Source organism: Trichoderma ghanense, assembly GCF_004382785.1.
Source record: "Trichoderma ghanense strain CCMA-1212 chromosome Unknown scaffold_27, whole genome shotgun sequence".
Classification (NCBI taxonomy): domain Eukaryota; kingdom Fungi; phylum Ascomycota; class Sordariomycetes; order Hypocreales; family Hypocreaceae; genus Trichoderma; species Trichoderma ghanense.
The window spans coordinates 52,026-69,090 of NW_027395690.1; the positions used below are offsets into that span (position 1 = coordinate 52,026).

Here is a 17,065-nt window from a genome sequence, read left to right on the forward strand (position 1 = left end):
AAAAAAAAAAAAAAAATTAAAAATTGCACGACTGGAGTAACCTTGACGAGCTCCTCCTCCTCCTCCACAAATCTCACCACCCGCCTCCTTCGATCCCTCGTCGGCACTTGGCCTTCCGTCGGCAAAGGTTCAGTCGTATCACCGCAGCATCACGGCCACGTGGCAGGAATCCGTGCCGATTTGGGGGGGGGGGGGGTTTGTTGACAAAAGGTCCTTGCCGCTCTCTTGTGACACGGCGCGGAGGCTTGAATTTCCAAACATCATCGTCGTCAGCCTTTTTTGCTCTCTCCTATTCTTGCGTACATGTATAATCAAAGAGGTTTGGTTCCAAAATCATAACGTGGAACTCTTTTTTCCTCTCCCTTTCAGTATACCTCCCTCCTCTTACCGTACCTTACCAGGACTACAAGTCCGTGTTAATCTCTTCACGTACCGGATTTGAATCGAGGCGAAAATGACAAACTGCTGGACCGAAAACACCCAGAATTCACCCTGTCATTAAAAAAAAAAAAAAACGAGATGACACAATGATCTGTATGGACTAGAATACTTGACTTTTCTGTTACGGCTTAGTAGGTAGCCATCTCAACGCCGATTAAGCCGAATCTACTAGATCTGGTTCATGCCTGGATATGCCACAACGAGAGCCATGTCTTCCATGATATCGTTAATACTCTCTCAACGGCGGATCAAGCAGCATTCAAATCAACTCGGGCATCACCAGCGAAACTCGGCCTCTGCACAGCTCCCCTCATCCCCCTCAGTGGAGCATCGTCGACGTAATCCCTCTCACCCCAACTGGACTTACATAAACAAGCTTTACATCTCTGAACCCGTTCAGACTAGCCGCATGCCGTGGCTTGAAGCTTTCAACAGCTCCTCTCTTTTACAGCCTTCAGTTCGAAGCTTCACACTTGATCTAGACTCTGTCTGATACCCCCAAGAAATATCAGTTGTAATTAGGGTAGTATATCCACGCCCCCCCTTTTGTATAAACTCCCAGGAGCTGTCAAGTCGTCCTCGGCAGAGAGCCCTATTTAATCTTATTCAACGTAACGCATAAAAACCCGTTGCCCAGCATGACCAGCATTGCCTCCGCCGGCTTGTTTCTTTAAATTCATATAGCATGTCTTCCTTTCCTGGCGTCCATCTCTCTTTCGGCACGACCGCCTCCGTCCCCTCGCACGCAATCACCGAAGAGTCCGAAGCGTCTTGTTCGCTAGAGAGAACAACGCCGAGTGCCCCCCATGGCTCGCCCGCCCGCTGTGTTGCTGCTGAGCTCGCCGTGCGGCAATGTTGGGCGTGTTGGCACAGTAGCCGCAGATATACACGCTGGGCATGGTACGCCTGCTGATGTTGACGCACTTCCCATGCAGCCACATCTCGCATGACTCGCTACAAGGGACTGCGCGTCAGCAAAGGTTCGATGCAACTGTCATTGGATCATAATGGCCAGGTGACTGGGCTACACTTACCACTGAAGCATGTAGCCGTTCTCTTCATCGGCTTCAATCCTGCTGCATACGCACCGGATTCGGTGTCTGTCCATCCGGTAGCTCGAGTCTGCCATGCTGATTGGGGGAGAGATGGAGCTTGCTTTGAAGTTCCCGGAGCTGCTAGGGCCGAGAATTCGTTGCTGTGAACGGGCATTTTCCATCTGCAGGGACCGCTTCTGACGGTCCTCTACCACTTTTCGCAGCTCGCTCGCCGCATCTCCTCCTCTTTCTTGATCAGCCATGATTGTCTCCGGGTCGCTATCCCCTTCGGTGGGCGTCACCAGAGACGGGGTCGAAGCACTCCTGCTCCTGTCGCTGATGCTTCGCCGGCCCGAGTGAAAGATGGACCCCACAGGCCTGCGAGGGTCTGGCAATGCGAATGATGCATTGAACGAATTCGTTCGACTGGGTATGATGATGGGCTCCTCATCTGTGGAAGAGTCGTCATCGGACGACTCCCAGCTTCTGCGCGAGGCGGACAGCTCCCGAGAGCTTCGACTGCGAAAGATGCCGCCGGCTTCCTCCATGACCGTCGTCTCCGCCCGAGCCCGTCCGTGTGCGTCTATGGTAAACCTCACCGACGTTCGGGGTCGATGCAGCTGTGGCTGGGAGGCAGACTCGGGGATAGACGCCAGGCTTGACAGGCGTCGCTGGCTCTTGAGAGGCGACATCCTCCCTGAGCCCGACGACCGCGCCGCCGACTTTCCGGCATCCGCGGTTGCCATGGCAGCATTACCAGCCTGTGACGCGGGCCGTGAAGCAGGGGCCAATGTTGGCAATGCCCCGCGTCCATTGGCCTTCTTTCCTCGGTTATCGCTCACGCTGCGATTCAGCTCCGGACGGCCCATGGCCTTGACGGGGGAGCTCGTAAAGGTACGGTCCGGCATCTTGCCTCTCTTCGTCTCCTTTAGGCTGTTCGTCCGGCGAGGTTGTGCCATGATGCGAGAGCTGTTGGCTTCCGCAGCGGCAACGACGTTGGCGGACGTTGGGTTCATGGCCGGACTGAACTCGGCATTCATGGAGGACGTCGTGGGTCGGCTGTATATCAATCCCGGGTCTACGCCTTCCATCGGCGTGACGAGGCCAAACGAGTCGTCCATGGGCGCTTGGAATACGGTAGACGCCGTCACGGAAGCCGCGGCGGACTGTCCGGTGACGGGCGGCTTGGGCGCCAGCATCCTCTCCCTGCGGAGAGGCTGGTGCTGCATGTTGGGGGCGTTGGGCTGGACATTCTCCTGGTTCGACGACGGCGGAGGCGGGGGCGGGACGGGATCCTGAAAGAGCTGAATGTCGCTGTTCCAGTCAAACGACCCGGTATGCCGATGCGAGGGCTGGAAAAAGGCGGCGCCGGCGGTGCTGAAATCCAGGTCCATGCCCATAGCCGGGTCCCAGAAGTTGGCTGTGCTCGGGGGAGCAGACAGTGGATAGACAAACATGTCGTCGGCGCCGCCCATCATGGCGGCCATGTCGTGGTGGCCCTGGAAGCCGTCGCCAAAGTCCGGGTGGCCGTAGCCCCGGTCATCCTGCATGTTGACCTTGGGGGCGAGCTTGTGGCCGCCCTTGTGAGCCGACGGCGGCGGCGACAGCGGCTGGGCGGCGTCGGAGCCTTCAATTGTACCCCGGCGGACCTTCTTGGGCGACTTGCTGGCGTGGGACGAGGAAAAGGCAGGGCCGAGGCGTGCGTCCGAGGTGGCCGCGGCGGCCTTTGTCGACAGTATCAGGGCGGCGGGCGACGAGGGCAGGCGGCGTGACGGGTCGACGGGCGGCGGAGGCAGGTTGGGGTTGGACGGCGGGATGTTGGCTCGGGTGGCGATCTCGACGGCCAGCTCCTCGACGGACAGCAGGCGCTTGTGGCCCAGGTACGAGGGCGCAAAGGGCGTGGCGGGCACGAGGTCGGCGAAGGGGAACTGGGCCCCTCGCAGATTGCCCGGCGTGGCGTTGAAGACGGAGTACTCTTCGGCGAAGCGAGGCGTCAGGCCGCTGGCGTCGGCAAAGGAGCCCTGGGGGGGCTTCGGGGTCTCGAAGACGGGGCTCGGAAAGGCCCCCGACGACGTGGGCGTCTGCTTGGGCGTGGGCGGCGGGTGAGCGTTTGGGATGTCGCCAAAGCTGCTGCTGTGCGGAGTCAGAGAGACGAGGTTAGCCAGGCTGGCCGAGGGAGCGGAGGGCAGGCATGCTTGAGGGTGCTCGCAAGGCGGACATGCCTTGATACTAGCTGTTGATCCTCGCTCATATCAGCTCGAATTCCTGTTGGCTATGATAACCCAGACACAAGCATCCCAGTGCGTGCACCGCCAATTCGGGCCGTGGGGGGAGGAAGCAAGCAGCCCAGGGGAGGATATAAACAAATATTGGCAGAGGGAAGAGATTGTATAAAGAGGAATAGCAAGGGAGGCGTTTCAATTCCCCTTGTTTGGGACGAAATATGTAGTGCAGATGGTGGTCTGATGTATATGTGCTCGGTCTCTCTTTTTTTCTTCTTCTTGTTTTCTCTTTGCGTGGAGGGAGGGCGGTATACAAGTTCAAGATTCAAATCAAAGGGTGCGGGATAGCTGTGCAGGGGACGGTCGAAGGTGCTTTTTGTTGCTGCTGTGTGTTTGCTTGGGCAGAATTGGTGTACAATCGCAATGGTTCGTTTCTCATTATCCAAACAAAAAGTGCTCGTTAACGGGTCATGACAAGATGCAAAAAAAAAAGGTCGTAGGCAGTAAGGCAAGTTCCGGCATGCAGATGCAAATGGTTTTCTGGGAAGAAGAAATGAAGAAGAGGAAAACGCAAAGACGGGGAGATGGGAGGAAAAAAGAACAGCTGGTCTGGTTAGCTTGCCTGCTGCGGTTCCCCCAAAGGAGCTTCGACCAGATGAAGAGGAAGAGGCGTGAAAAAGGGAGTGCATTGGAGGGGAGGCGGAAAGAGGGTCTTGTCTTACCGGGACAGCAAAGCAGAAGCAACACGCACGGCAGAAGCAAGGCAAGGCAAAGGAGACGAACGGAAAAGAACAGAACGAGGACGGGACGGCAAATGTCCAAGGGAGGCCGAGTCTTGTCCTAATCTGCCTGCTATCCAAGGGCGGACGCGAGACGATGGAAGAGGGCAGGATACAGACAGAGGAAGCGAAGAGGTTGAGAAAAAGTCCAAGGGCCCCGAAAAAAAGAGGACAAGAGAAGGCGGAGAGAATGAGTTTGACACGGTACAGGTACGGTACAATGCCAGCTCGACCCCGGACCAAGTTCGAGGTCGGGTTGGTGATGCTTTTTTCTGGCACCAGGTAATACTTCCACGTTCGTCGGTTTCCAGGCGGGCGAACCGAGTGCAAATCGAACCCCAGCACAAAGCTCGGCAAACCTGCAGCTTGATGTGGGCGGGCGTTTAGTGGGCTCTGGCGGGTTAGCGGGCAGATTGAGCCCGACGTCAGCAGCAGCGGCTTCGGGTTCAGTATACCTACCTAGTAGTACTGATCCATACCTGCACTATCGATTCCTGGCGGCCCTTTTTCGTCTGTTTCCGTTTGACATGACCGGTGCCGGGTAAGAGGAAGAAGAAGGGTCTGATTGCTCTCCAGTATTCACTCGTATCAAACCTGACGAGCATGTTTCTCGCAGAGTCAGACATGCAGCCGATACACTGCTGTGCTTGTACAAGGGCGAGCAGGTTGGGCTTCGTTTTTCTTTGCTTTGTTTATTACTTGTAGGTACTTGCAGGTTGCATGCATGCCGTGGCCACGGATACGGATACGGATTAGATACGGCAGCATCAGTCATCACTTGAACCCGGGCAATTCTCTCCGCAGTTGAAGACAATCCTCGGAGAACCTGCATCTCTCCCCCTCTGGTCAATTTCAGTAATCAACACAGTCATACCAGTTGTTTAATTTGATACGCATCACAGCTCGATTTCCCAAAGGCGTGATGCAGTTTACAGCCCTCAGACTTGGCCATTTTCCCAGGACGCCGGTTTGGCAGCGTCTTTTGCCTGTTCTGGGCCAAGTGGCTCTCCACCGCGGATTCTCACAGGGTGGGTTTTAGCGGCAGCCGGAATGACACGATCATGGAGCTGGATTTGCCTGTGACTTTGTGGCCCGATGCTCTGGAACCGTCGATACAGCGAACGGTCCATGGTGAACTATCGAATGCCACTTGGAACGGTGTATGTTTGGCTATTATAAGAGGGTGTTTGATACCTTGATCAAATTGACAATCCAAGTCTGACCACATGTACCACCAGTGTTCGTTTTGGTCAGGTCTGATGCTCAAACCGGTCCAATCCCGGTAGCTTCACCTTGCTGCCTTATCTTCCCAAACTCCAGATCCGATAACGCCGCGCAGGCACTGCGTCCTCGTTCTCTACCCAATCTACAGCTCCCCGAGCAGCTACCGAGCAAACAGACAAAGTTGGAGAGCTCGCCTTGGCATCTAACGAAGCCAATCAACCGAGCAACTGCAGCAGAAACTCATCGCGAAGAGCTCAAAAGAGCTCCCCTGCACCTCCCTGCACGATGCCACGTCAGAAGCACACGATGTCTCACGAGACACTCCTTCGCCAGCTATTCCAAAGCACACTTCATCCACCACCACAGACGCTTCTTCGCAGAGCACCATTGTTACTCAATCTAGAGAGTCAATAGACTCTTTCATCCCTTTTTTTTTTCTGTCCATTTTTCTTCCATTATCGTGTCGAATCCCATCAAGAACCAGGTCCAACCCGATCTCGATCTTTTCCCCAGACTCGGGGCTTCAGGCAGACATGCGCTATGCCTGGAAGAGGAACAAGCTTGTGCATTCTGTCATGCACAAAGACATTGCCTTGCATCTCTGCTGCTTCTTTCACCGAGAATCGCATGCTTTCGTCTCTCCACGCAACGCAGGTAGGTATCTTGACGACCAACCATATAAACCCATAACACCAGCTCAGTCATGAAACCACGACGGATTCGTCTCTCCTCCAGTGGCCCTGATAACGCAGGCACCTAGTGGCTAATCTAGGTCTCTTGTTTCCTCTCTCACGTTCATATCGAAGCCGCATAAAGTAATGTTATGCGAGTGCGGATCCATCAGAGTCCACCCCTTCCTCCGGCAACATCCGCGGGAGGAAAGGGCGCATCCAAGTCGCTACCTACCTAGCAAAGAGCACGAGCTCTGCAACTCTATGGAAAGCCTCACTGCTGGATACTTGATGGAAAAAATAGGTGTCCTTTGACGGATTACCAGAGCGCTTGTTTCTGATAAGCCGAGTCCGAGGCATATGGCAAAACAAGGGGAAATATCGTCCACACTCTTATGTCCGTTTCTGGCAATCGCAGTTTAGGTAAGGTATGCTTTATCACAACTAACAATTGAGGAACAAAAGGAGAAAATCAATCGCAGTTTCTCCAGTCCTAATCCCATATCCTCTTCTTCCGTTCACTATACCAAATCACGCAAAAGGATCTCAAGAGTTGTCCAACATCAACGAGGTTTTTGTAGAACGGATTCCCAGCTCAACGCACCAATCCCGAAAACCGCATAGCTTCCCTGCCGACCAGCAGCTGAACATCCTTCTCAGCAATATCATCAACCAACACACTCTTCGCAATAGATTCATCAACCACTTTACACACGTAACAGAACAAGCGTGCACATCCCCATCCCCATCCCCAGCCAACCAAAACAAACCCCATCCCGCCCGCCGAAACAAAACGCCAACAAACCCATGGCCTCAGCTGCATCATCCTCCCCATATCTGTCCCTACCGGTCCCTTTGTCCCCGTACACACATAGTAACCATTGCCAGCTCACCAAGAATACCTACCTTACCTAGTAATAATTCGTACAGTACCTCCTCTTCGCAACCCTCGCATCTTAGTAATACTTACCCTTCCCCAAACGAACCATCACTGCTCATCCTTCTGTGCATCAACACTACCCCGTAAGATTTACAAGCCAGTACACCCTACCTTATAATACATCAAAAGCAAATGGCAAAAAGCCCTTGGGGAATTTAGTCCCCCCTAGAAGACGGCATTTTGTCCCTTTTGCATTTTTTGTCCCTAAATTGCCAGCTTCGTCTTCAGCCGCATAATGCAGCATAATATTAGATGTTCCCTTTTCGGAGTGGCGAGGGGGGATTCAGACCAGGGGAGAGTTCCCGCATTGAGGTGTGTGTGGGACTACAGGTACCTACAGTACTGTACCACTTCGCAAGTTCGACCTTGCTCCTAGCAGACCACTCTCGCATCACATGGGTATTCCCAGGCGTCATACCGTACCAAGGACCCCCCAATTCAAGTGCTAAAAGAGACAGGAAACAGAATAAAATAAAAGCCCCAAGCCATATATTCATCCTTCCAAAAAGCTAGATCAAGAAACTGAAAAAAAAAAGAGCCTCTATATAATAATCCCATGGTATATCCCCCCCCCCCTTTCCCCCAAAAGTATCCAGCTGACCTGCAGCCCTGATGTTCCTTTCTGGTCCCAGTCTGTTTTTTTGTTTATGTTTTTCTTCCTTTCGTCTCTCCCTCTTCCCTTCCCCGCGCGCGCAATCAATCTCGTGAGATCCATATATAAGCTAGCTTTCATCTAGCAATTATCAAATTTCTTCTCCCTCCCCCCTCCCGAAATAAAAAAAAACCCCGAATGTTCGTTTGCGTGTGTTCCATCTATGTCTATCTATATGTAAAAAGCGTGACAAGGCGTTAATAAAATTTGTGAGGTATCAATGATTTGGTGGGTATCCCGTAATCGTAGTTGTGTGTTTGTTCTTTGTTTCAAAATGACAAGCGCAGAAAAAAGAAAAGCAAAGCAGTCCAAAAAAATGTGAGATATAAACGACGGGTTGTTCCGAGGGAGAGACTGGGAAAGGGGAAGATCCCCAATAGGAGTATAAATAAAGAAGCGAAGAATGGTAGATGAAGCAATTTGATCGGGAAATATCAAAGGAGACTGAAGAGTGGAAAGGTGTGTTAGGAGACGGGTGTAAAGAGTGTAGAGAGTGGCGTAACCCAAAACAGGAAAAGAAACAAGAGCAAGGAAACAAGTAAGGGTATCGCGACTGATTCTTCCGTGCCGCGTAATCTATGGTTCATGCGTCTTTATGGGCATTAAGACTTTCCAGGACATGACGCATGAATATCGAAACCAAGGTAAGGAAAATTTCGAGGAGTGAGTGGTTGACTAAAGGAGAAAGAGAGGTGTGTAGAAGAGGATCGAGAAGAAGATGGAAAGACCGTGTATCTGGAGACTGAGTGTAAGGAGATGGTGTATATGGAGAATCTGCGCAAGGAGATTGTGTATAAGGAGACGGTTTGCAAAGAGTTTGTAAGGAGACAAGACAATAAGAGTGTCTGTTGGTTTTCAGAGAGGGGCGGCAGATTAAATCATCCCGGGATACGAATCCATAGGCGTATTCTGCGACCTCACAGAGCTCGATCTCTGCGGCGGCATACCGCCATGGGCGTGAGTCTGCTGCATCGGCATGTATCGAGAATCCATAGGCTGCGTAGGCATGGGCATCGATGCCGCCATGGCCATGCTCGATGCCTCCATACCAGAGCCTGGAGAGGACATCTGAGGCGTCATGGGTCGGAGCGACTCGTGTTGCGGCATCTGGCCACCCGGTCGATGCTGGCTGTTTTCTCGACGGCGTTTGTGGGCGTCTTTGGCTTTCGGGTGCGTGTGACACTGAATGATTTGATTCTTCGTTAGCGATGGAAATCCAAAAAACAAAGAGACTCTCAGAGAAGCGATCATGTATACCTTGTAGGCGTGTCTGAACCAGGTCGTGCCCTTCTTCTTGCTGCTTACAAGAGGAATCCAGTCATTGCAGCTTCCGCAAAGCCCCTCCCAAATATCCGGGTTGCCATTCATGCGTCTGGAATCGAGAGGCTCCTGGAACGGAGTGCCGGTTGCCGCGCTGATGCCGTGCGAGAAAGACTTGTCGTACCAGAAAGCAGAGTTCTTCAACACCAGCCACCTCCCAGGCTTGCAGATGCCGCACCACCCCTCCCTCTTGTTGCCGTGTCCTCGCACCCAGCGCGGGGTGTACAGGTCGTTTTCGAACCGCAGCTCCTGCTCATAAGGCACCAACTCCGGGTCCGAGGGATTCATGTCTTCGGGTGGAGGCGGGGCTTGCTCTTCCTGGAGACAGCCAAACAGGTCTGGGGGATCGGATAGGTCTGCGTAGAGGCCGGTCAAAGGATGCGGCTCGCCGTTGCTTTGCAGAACTCGGAGGAGGCCGTGCGAAGGCAGGGTCGGGGGCGTAGCAACAACGCCGTGCGTCTCGTTATGGTTATAAAAGTACGAAGGCACCTGCGTAGGCAGCTGAGAGGCGAGGACCATGCTGTTCCGGTTGAAAGTCGAGGGCCCACCCATCATGAAGGGAGGTCTGGCGTTCATCGGCTGCTGGTTGGGGAACATGGCCGGGGCCGGGGCCGTGGCCGGGGTCGGCGCAGGCAAGGACTGGTACGAGTATCTCTGGGAAACCGGAGGAGGGGAGTGGTAGAGGGCCGGAGAGGCCCTTCTCTGGGCCACGCTGTAGGATCCGGTAGACCACCGCTGCGTCTTGTTCCCTCGCGTGATCTCGTAGGGAGAAGCCCTCATGCTCGGACGGGGAGACGGCGAGGCGCGGCCGCGACTCTGGGTTCTGACCTGATCGGGGCGAGACTGCGGCAGGCGAGGAGATGCCACAGGTGAAAGTTGCGTAGACGACATGAGGGACGTTCTATTGGAAGGAGGAGGGTAGTCAGAGTTGATTGATCGAACCTCGGAGAGAGCGGCAGAGAACTCCTCGTACGAGGCCATGTCGGACATGGCAAACGACGAGCCGGACATGCGATGGCTGCCGTCCAGGTTCATCTGATGATCCGCGTTGTCATGCGATGGGGTCGTGTACCTAAGGTCAAGGATGGGCACGGTGTCGTCGGTGGTGTAAGCATGGCCGATGGGCGTCTCCGGGTCCAGGACGGAGTGCTGGTCGAAGTTGTCCGGCAGAGGCTTCTGGGCCCACCGGTTCGATGCGTCGGATAGGCCAAAGCTGTTAGCATCTCGAGGCACCTCGCCGGCCATCATTGCGTTGAGGGGATACAATCCCTGGGCCATCGTGACGGGCGTGGCCACAGCCTCCGTGGACCGTTGCTGGATCGACGACGACGACGGCGGCGGCGGCAGGGGCTGCTCCCATGCGTTTACGTGGTGGTGATCATCTCTGACGTAGTATGAGATGTTGTCCTGAACTGTTGTCGGCACTTGTTGCGGCTGGGTGGCCGGTGGCATCCAAGTCATCCCTGCCGGCTGCTGCATCGACTCGCCCTGAGGCATGTCGCTAATGCTCAGTGTGTTGATCGAAGGCTCTTGTTGGGCAGCATCGGAGGCGCCCTTGTTGCTGTTCGAGCCTCTTGAGTGAAAGAAGTACTTTTGGAGATGTTGTCGACTTGTACAGGGGGCAAACGCAAGTAAGTATCGATAGACGAGGATATTGGTGAAGGAGAGGCAAGGACATACAATCCATTGTGACTAGGCTCCATTGCTAATTATAGACAAAGTCGATGGGATGGACTCGGCACTCGAATGGTACTTTTTCTCTTAATAATCTTAAACGGTCGATGGCCAGGTCCTATTCGTTGAGTTGATCAGCGGCGCCGTTGGAGACGGTCATGCAGCACCGTTTAGGCAAAGCAGCCCGGGGTTAAGGAGACTGTGTTGCCAATGGCACAACAAGGGTTCTCTCTCTTATAGAGTCTCTTCCACTTACACTAATCCGTGATGGTGCCAAAGGGTATCGTTGTAGATGGTGGTCGTCAGGTGTTATTCCAGAAGACCCAGAGGAGGGAAATGAATGTCCAAGCGTAGAGATGAAAAGAGAAGGATCGTTTGCAGTAGTATAAGGGGAGAGAGGCGCAGAAAGGAGGGGGGTATACTTCGGGGCCCACGTCAAAGGAGGGAAGGGGAAGGGGGGGGGCTCAAAGAGAGCGAGAGAGAGAGAGAGTGAATAGGGGAACAAGGAGGGACGGGCTGCGGGAGGCAGGCAGGCCAACTGCTAGTGAGGCTAGTATCGTGGTAGTGTAGTAGTGTTGCAGTAGTAGTATCTGATGAGTTGAGATGTAAGATTATGCAGATGAGGTATCGTTCGAAAAAGATCGTGAGCGGCCCGCAGGAAACTGATAAATGAACGGAAAGAGGGCCTGGGCTGTCGACGACAGCAACAGGAGGAGGGGGGGGGAGATTAAGAGTGACGGGGCATTAAGATGCGATTGCAGCAGATCGAGAGATTCCAGAAATTGGATGATTGTTTCCCGGAGAGAGCGAAGTCCTCTGGGCAGGGGACGAGTATACTTGTAAGTGTTCCCGTCGTCAACAAGGCCGCTCCCTGAGCGAGCCGGACCTGGCAGTCCACCCCCAGCGCCAAAACAAAAATACCACCATGCCATCCACCATGCTGTCTGGTGGCCCTACTGCCTACTCCGTGCTCCGTACGTAGTTTGAGCCAAACCGACGGGGCCAGGCTTCTGGACATGCTGAATGCCGGTCCCGTTGCAGGACCCCCGGTGCCTTTCTCGCGATCCCAGGAGCCAGTATGGGGTGCAGCCGGGGCTTACAGCGCCTGCGTCTGCGTAAATGCGCGAACGGCCGGCTTCTCTGCATTGGCGTACCCGCAAGGCATATCCTCGAAGCTTGGAAGTGACAGGGGTAAGCCAGGCTGGGTTTCAAGGAGCTGCTGGACCAATCAGCAAATCGGCCACCAGCCATATGAGATCGGCCGCGACGCCTCTGCCTTCAAGTTAAGCCAAACTCGAGGCACTGAAACCCCGTCGACTGAGCGAGTGAAACCAATCGAGGTAATAAAAGGCCCCTTCTCGTTAAGTTCGAGGCCAATTAATTCGAATTTTGGCCGCCGGACACGTCAGACGACAGGAGCAGTCAAGCCTGTCGCGTCTACTGCATTTTGGGCCAATCCGCACACGACGCCGAACCAAGAGAAGGCTGAAAGTTGAGCATGGTAAGCGGGTGCCCAACGCCCCCTAGGCCGAGATGAGATAACCACCATCAGCAACTTCGCGATCCAGGCCATGGGCAGACATATAGAGCGACGGATAGCACACATCAAAGGTCGCCCTGTCAGTTCAGGCGAGGCGAACAAACGAGTTCCCCCTCCCCTCCGCAATCACCGCCAGCTGCTCGCCATGCCCATATCCATGCTCAGATCAGAAACGCGTCTGCAAGCAGAACGGGCCAGGGTCGGTGTGTAAATGACGCCACTTGCAACTAAGCAGACATCTAAGCGATGCAATTTATCTTCGTTTTTTTCCCTCCTCCTCTCTTGGTTCGATATTGGGGGAGCAGGAACCCTTGTCCGGGCACGGTCCACAGAGCCGGGTAAAAGACGTCGCAATAACGGCTAGTCAGGGCAGCCGAGTTGAGACCGAAAGGGCGATTCATCTCCCAGACATAACCTGATCTTTGGCAGGGCAAAACAAGCCTGAGAAACGTCCTTCACCGTTAACAGCTAGAGCCTGTCACGGCTTGGGTGGGTTCGTCGACTAAAAAAAGAAGCCTTCGGAAAATAAGTGTCGGCCTTATAGCCATCTCCAGCAGAGGCAGAGTCACGAGCGAGCAAGTATACTCCCGGACAGACAGCAAGTAACGGCGAGCGACGTAGCATGCGTCACATACTGACGTGACATGCGGGCAACACCACATCATCATCTCTGGTAGAAGCCCCGCCGGTCCGATCGCCCCGTTCCCTAGAGCTGCTGCTCTCAAGTGTTGTGCCTGGTGATGGTGGCCGTGGCTTTCCAGGTTCAGATCGAGCATTGACTCTTTGCCACACGTCCAAGTCGAGCACCGTGCTCGGCCTGCATTGCATCTCCAGATTCTCATCTGCGATAGCATCTGATCTGATATCTCACTTCCAGTCCTAGTGGCCGAAAGGCATAAGCGTAAACAACGAATGCGGCCAAGTCACGGTTCCAAGGGTTTGACTTGACACCATACAGGCAACACCTGCAGCCCCGGGGTGCTAAAGATAGTCTCTTCCTGGGCAGAAGGCCTGCAGACGGCCACATCAGCTAGAAACCAGGCTAGAATCACGGGAGAAGGTTCGACCACGGAGACCCGCACGAAAGAAGAAATCGAGACGACGAGATGCGAGATGCTATAACACGGTAATCTCCAGCAGAACAGCCCAAGATCCACACACAAAGTCGGCAAGGCCGCCGTTGGGGACGGAGGGGAGGGGTAGCAACGAACACCCTGGTGCGGGGAGGGTGCCAGAGGGCAGAGGACACCGAAACGGAAACGTGTTCGCCTTTGTCTGTTCCTGTTCGTGAGCCACGGGCTGGCTTGGCTTGCTTTGATATCAGGACTTCAAGACCGACTTGGTCAGACAAGTCGAAACCAAACCAATTGCAGCAACGGTCACGAGCCCAGTGCTTCACAATCCAAGAGGGAGGCGCGTCCCGCCGCTGACCGGTCTTAAAGAACCAAGAAATGCTGGCTGATGATCGTGCTAGTCAAAAGTATAGTAGCGGTAACTCCAGGCAGTAAGATATTGTCCAGTAGGAGCCCAAGGAGCAGTCGTCGTCGAAAGTATGACGTTCTCGACGGTAGCATCCATCCTCAGCGGCGGGCTTGTCCCGTTTGCCTGCGACCCAACCCAACCAGGCGGCTATTCTCCGACCAGCCGTGGCACAAAGCAGGCACGGTCCGGCATACGGAGCGGTAGGATGTAGTAGCAGCAGCTGCTGGCTGCATGCGAGATGTCCAGCTGCGAGATCACGCCTGCAGGGAAACGGTGTCGCCGCTGCAAGAGGGAGATGACCGAGCCGGCCTTGGAAGCCGATCACGAGCCCGCAGAGCCCCCGGCCAAGCGTGTGTCAAAGGCCATATGCGGAAGTAGGTAAAACGCTTGGCTGCAAACCAGCGAGGGCCCAGAACCCCCGCAATAGATTAAAGGAGGAGACGGACGGCCGGTAGAGCCAATCTGCAAAGCAGCGGACAACGCTATCCATCCGGCAGTGGCCTCTTGGGTACTGTCGACGTTCGACATGACATGCGAGTGTTCCCCCCCCCCCCTCCAAGTCGATCCACGGGTGTGGCACCGGAGCTCGCTGGAGCGCCCACAGACCTGCATTAGCCTCCAAGACTGTAAATTGCGAATCCGCTCTGGCGTTGGCTCCAGCTGCAGAGGTTCGTTGTGCGTACAGTATCCTCGTCGGTGGTTGTGCCCCTCACGAACCCTCACATGCTGTCCTTTGCTGCCCGAGAACCCGACGACACGAGGGTGTCAGTTTCGACAAGCTGAGCCGGACGGACCGCCCTCGCCTCGAGACGGACCCGGGATGGAGACCTGGCAGGACGGGGAATAGAGAGCAGAAACGGTGGAGATGCTGTTTGAAGCTGCCCTGATGCGACGCTGCCCGCGCTGTGATTTGCCGTCGGGTTGGCTGCATCGCCAGGGGTTTGTCACAGGTAAATTGCTGGATCGCTGCCATTGGCCGTTATTAGTCCGCAGCCCTACAACTAGGAGGTACAAGGCATCCGCCGCTGACACACGCGGAAACCGCGGTACCGGCCTGGGATGCCCTCTGTAGACCGTCTGTAGCTCCCCTGTAGCTCCTCTGTAGCTCCTCTGCAGCCCCTCTGGATATGCGTTTCAGATCCGTTTTACAGCACCTGGCCCTAAGCCCGAAACATCCAATATCATGCCACTCGCTCGCACCAGATGGAAAGGGTCGTCCATCTCGCACAAACGAGTTTTGAAGATGCCGCTGGTGCCATGTACATTACGCGCAACGGGGAATACAGTATAATTACCTTACTTACCAGCAGTAACCGTGACGGCGACAGCGACAGCTACAGCCTGCCCTGTCGGCAAATGACACGAGCTGGACGGCGGACCGCTCAGCTCAGGCTGCCAGTGAAACATCGCAAGGCCACGCCGAACGCCTCGTGCCTGGAGACGCGAAATGAAGGCGTATCCCACACCAGATACAGATCCCAGCCCCGTCCTATATATATCTTGAGGCGACAAGGCAGAACTGCTAGCGCCTAGTGTCGATCTCGCCACAACCCTGTCACGGATCTGTACGGGTATATTGCGTCAGAATCTTGATTCGAGATCTTTGCTTTGGTCGCCAATGGCTATCGATGAGAGCCATCTTGCTGTCTCTTTGATTTGCCACCGGCAACCTTGACGAGGCGTATACGTAGAGCACCGGATGCACAGGCTGGGGATAGACGATAACTTTCAGACTTGCATAGATATGTAAGAGCGTCTCGTCTGAGTGCGAGCAAAGAATGACCAGGTCGCTTTGATATCTGTAAATTTCGCTAACAAGTATGGCCTAATTTCAGCACCTACCCGGCAATCGGTCGATATAGTAGAAGCGATTCGATATCCATCCTTCAAGCCCTGCGATCCATCGCTCATGTCCGCTGCACCTCTCCGGTCATGCCGTTCAAACAATGTTTTCAACATGACGTTGCCGCGAATAGTCTCGTCCAAGGTAGAAGCGCTAGTCCTTGTTAATTCTTTTCCAGACCTCATTCTCTGCCGCCGCAATGGTGTCCCCAGCAGCTGCAGCCCACTTCTTTGCCGTGTTCCAGATGCTATCCTCTTCGTTGGCTTCATGATAGTCCTGATTAATCGAGGCGTTGTAAGCCTCCCGCTGGTCGCGTGTGAAATCAGCGGCACTGGCATTCTGCTGGTAGCCTGGAGGATGCGAAAAGTCGGGCTCGGTGGTTTCCCTGCCCTGCAGGAATGTTGGCTGCGGTACATTTGGCGAATACGCCGTGGAAGTTGAGGAAGACGTGCCCCCATGGGCAGTATAAGTCGTTGTGGGGGGCGGGTAAGACATTTGCGGCGGCATGGGCATAGTTTGGGCCTGCGATTGCTGTAGCGTCTCGCCGGCTTTGGGTGGAGGTGGCAGGCTGCTTTTCTCTGGGGGCGAAGGCATAGCACCGGGCTGAGGCGGCGGAGGACTTGCGTCGGCTTGAGCGGTTGATGTTGGCATGTACCGATCGGACAGCTGGGGGACTCCTGTCTGAACGGGCAGCGATGGCCTGGCGCCTGGCTGCGCAGGAGGATACGTCGTTGGGCTCTGCGGCGACGGTGTTGTAGGCTGCGGCCTCACATTCTGCTCGGAATCCTCTGGGAGTGCTGTCTGTGGAGTAGCACCCGATGCCTTGGAGGGGGCAGTGATGGGACTGGAAGTGTATACCGGTACAGGCATGTTGAGTGAATGGGAATGCACCAAACTGGTGAGAGATGCTGTGTATAAGTGAAGGTGGTGAGCAAGTGATTGCGTGCTCCTGTGTAGCTGTCGTTGCGAGTGAGTGTATAAATGAAAGAATGGTATCTGATGGAATGAATTGGATGCTGAGTCCGAGCTTTGAAAGGGAGACGATGGATGTTGTCCTCTTGAGGGTTGGTGGTTGCCTTGAGAGAGGTGGTTGAGGAAGGGAGGCTGAGGTACGTCATCCGAGTGACATTCATCAGGTGACTTGTGACTAATGCGACAAGTGTCCAATTACCTGTGGGGAAGCCACGATGGCCTGTTTCCTGTTGCCTTTTTCAGTTGGAAACTCGGGAAGAGCAGCAAAACA

At 54.6% G+C, this 17,065-nt stretch overlaps 4 protein-coding genes across 4 annotated transcripts; 1 reads left to right on the plus strand and 3 right to left on the minus strand.

Annotated features, from left to right (window-relative positions):
• Nucleotides 1-1,190: 1,190 nt before the first annotated feature.
• On the minus strand, nucleotides 1,191-4,169 carry CCMA1212_010553 (uncharacterized protein; the record flags this gene model as incomplete). The annotated part of the gene is made up of 3 exons (XM_073707592.1): nucleotides 1,191-1,347; nucleotides 1,476-3,717; nucleotides 4,163-4,169. The coding sequence occupies 3 exons, from the start codon at nucleotides 4,167-4,169 to the stop codon at nucleotides 1,191-1,193; spliced, it is 2,406 nt and encodes an 801-aa protein (XP_073553876.1).
• Nucleotides 4,170-8,836: 4,667 nt separating this feature from the next.
• On the minus strand, nucleotides 8,837-10,986 carry CCMA1212_010554 (uncharacterized protein; the record flags this gene model as incomplete). Its single annotated transcript, XM_073707593.1, has 2 exons — nucleotides 8,837-10,892; nucleotides 10,964-10,986. The coding sequence occupies 2 exons, from the start codon at nucleotides 10,984-10,986 to the stop codon at nucleotides 8,837-8,839; spliced, it is 2,079 nt and encodes a 692-aa protein (XP_073553875.1).
• An 876-nt stretch (nucleotides 10,987-11,862) lies between these two features.
• On the plus strand, nucleotides 11,863-12,708 carry CCMA1212_010555 (uncharacterized protein; the record flags this gene model as incomplete). The annotated part of the gene is made up of 3 exons (XM_073707594.1): nucleotides 11,863-12,297; nucleotides 12,374-12,458; nucleotides 12,545-12,708. Coding segments are annotated over 3 exons (684 nt in total), but the record flags the coding sequence as incomplete, so codon positions are not given.
• Nucleotides 12,709-15,975: 3,267 nt separating this feature from the next.
• Nucleotides 15,976-16,692, minus strand: CCMA1212_010556 (uncharacterized protein; the record flags this gene model as incomplete). The annotated part of the gene is made up of 1 exon (XM_073707595.1): nucleotides 15,976-16,692. The coding sequence occupies one exon, from the start codon at nucleotides 16,690-16,692 to the stop codon at nucleotides 15,976-15,978; it is 717 nt and encodes a 238-aa protein (XP_073553873.1).
• Between the last annotated feature and the right edge of the window lie 373 nt (nucleotides 16,693-17,065).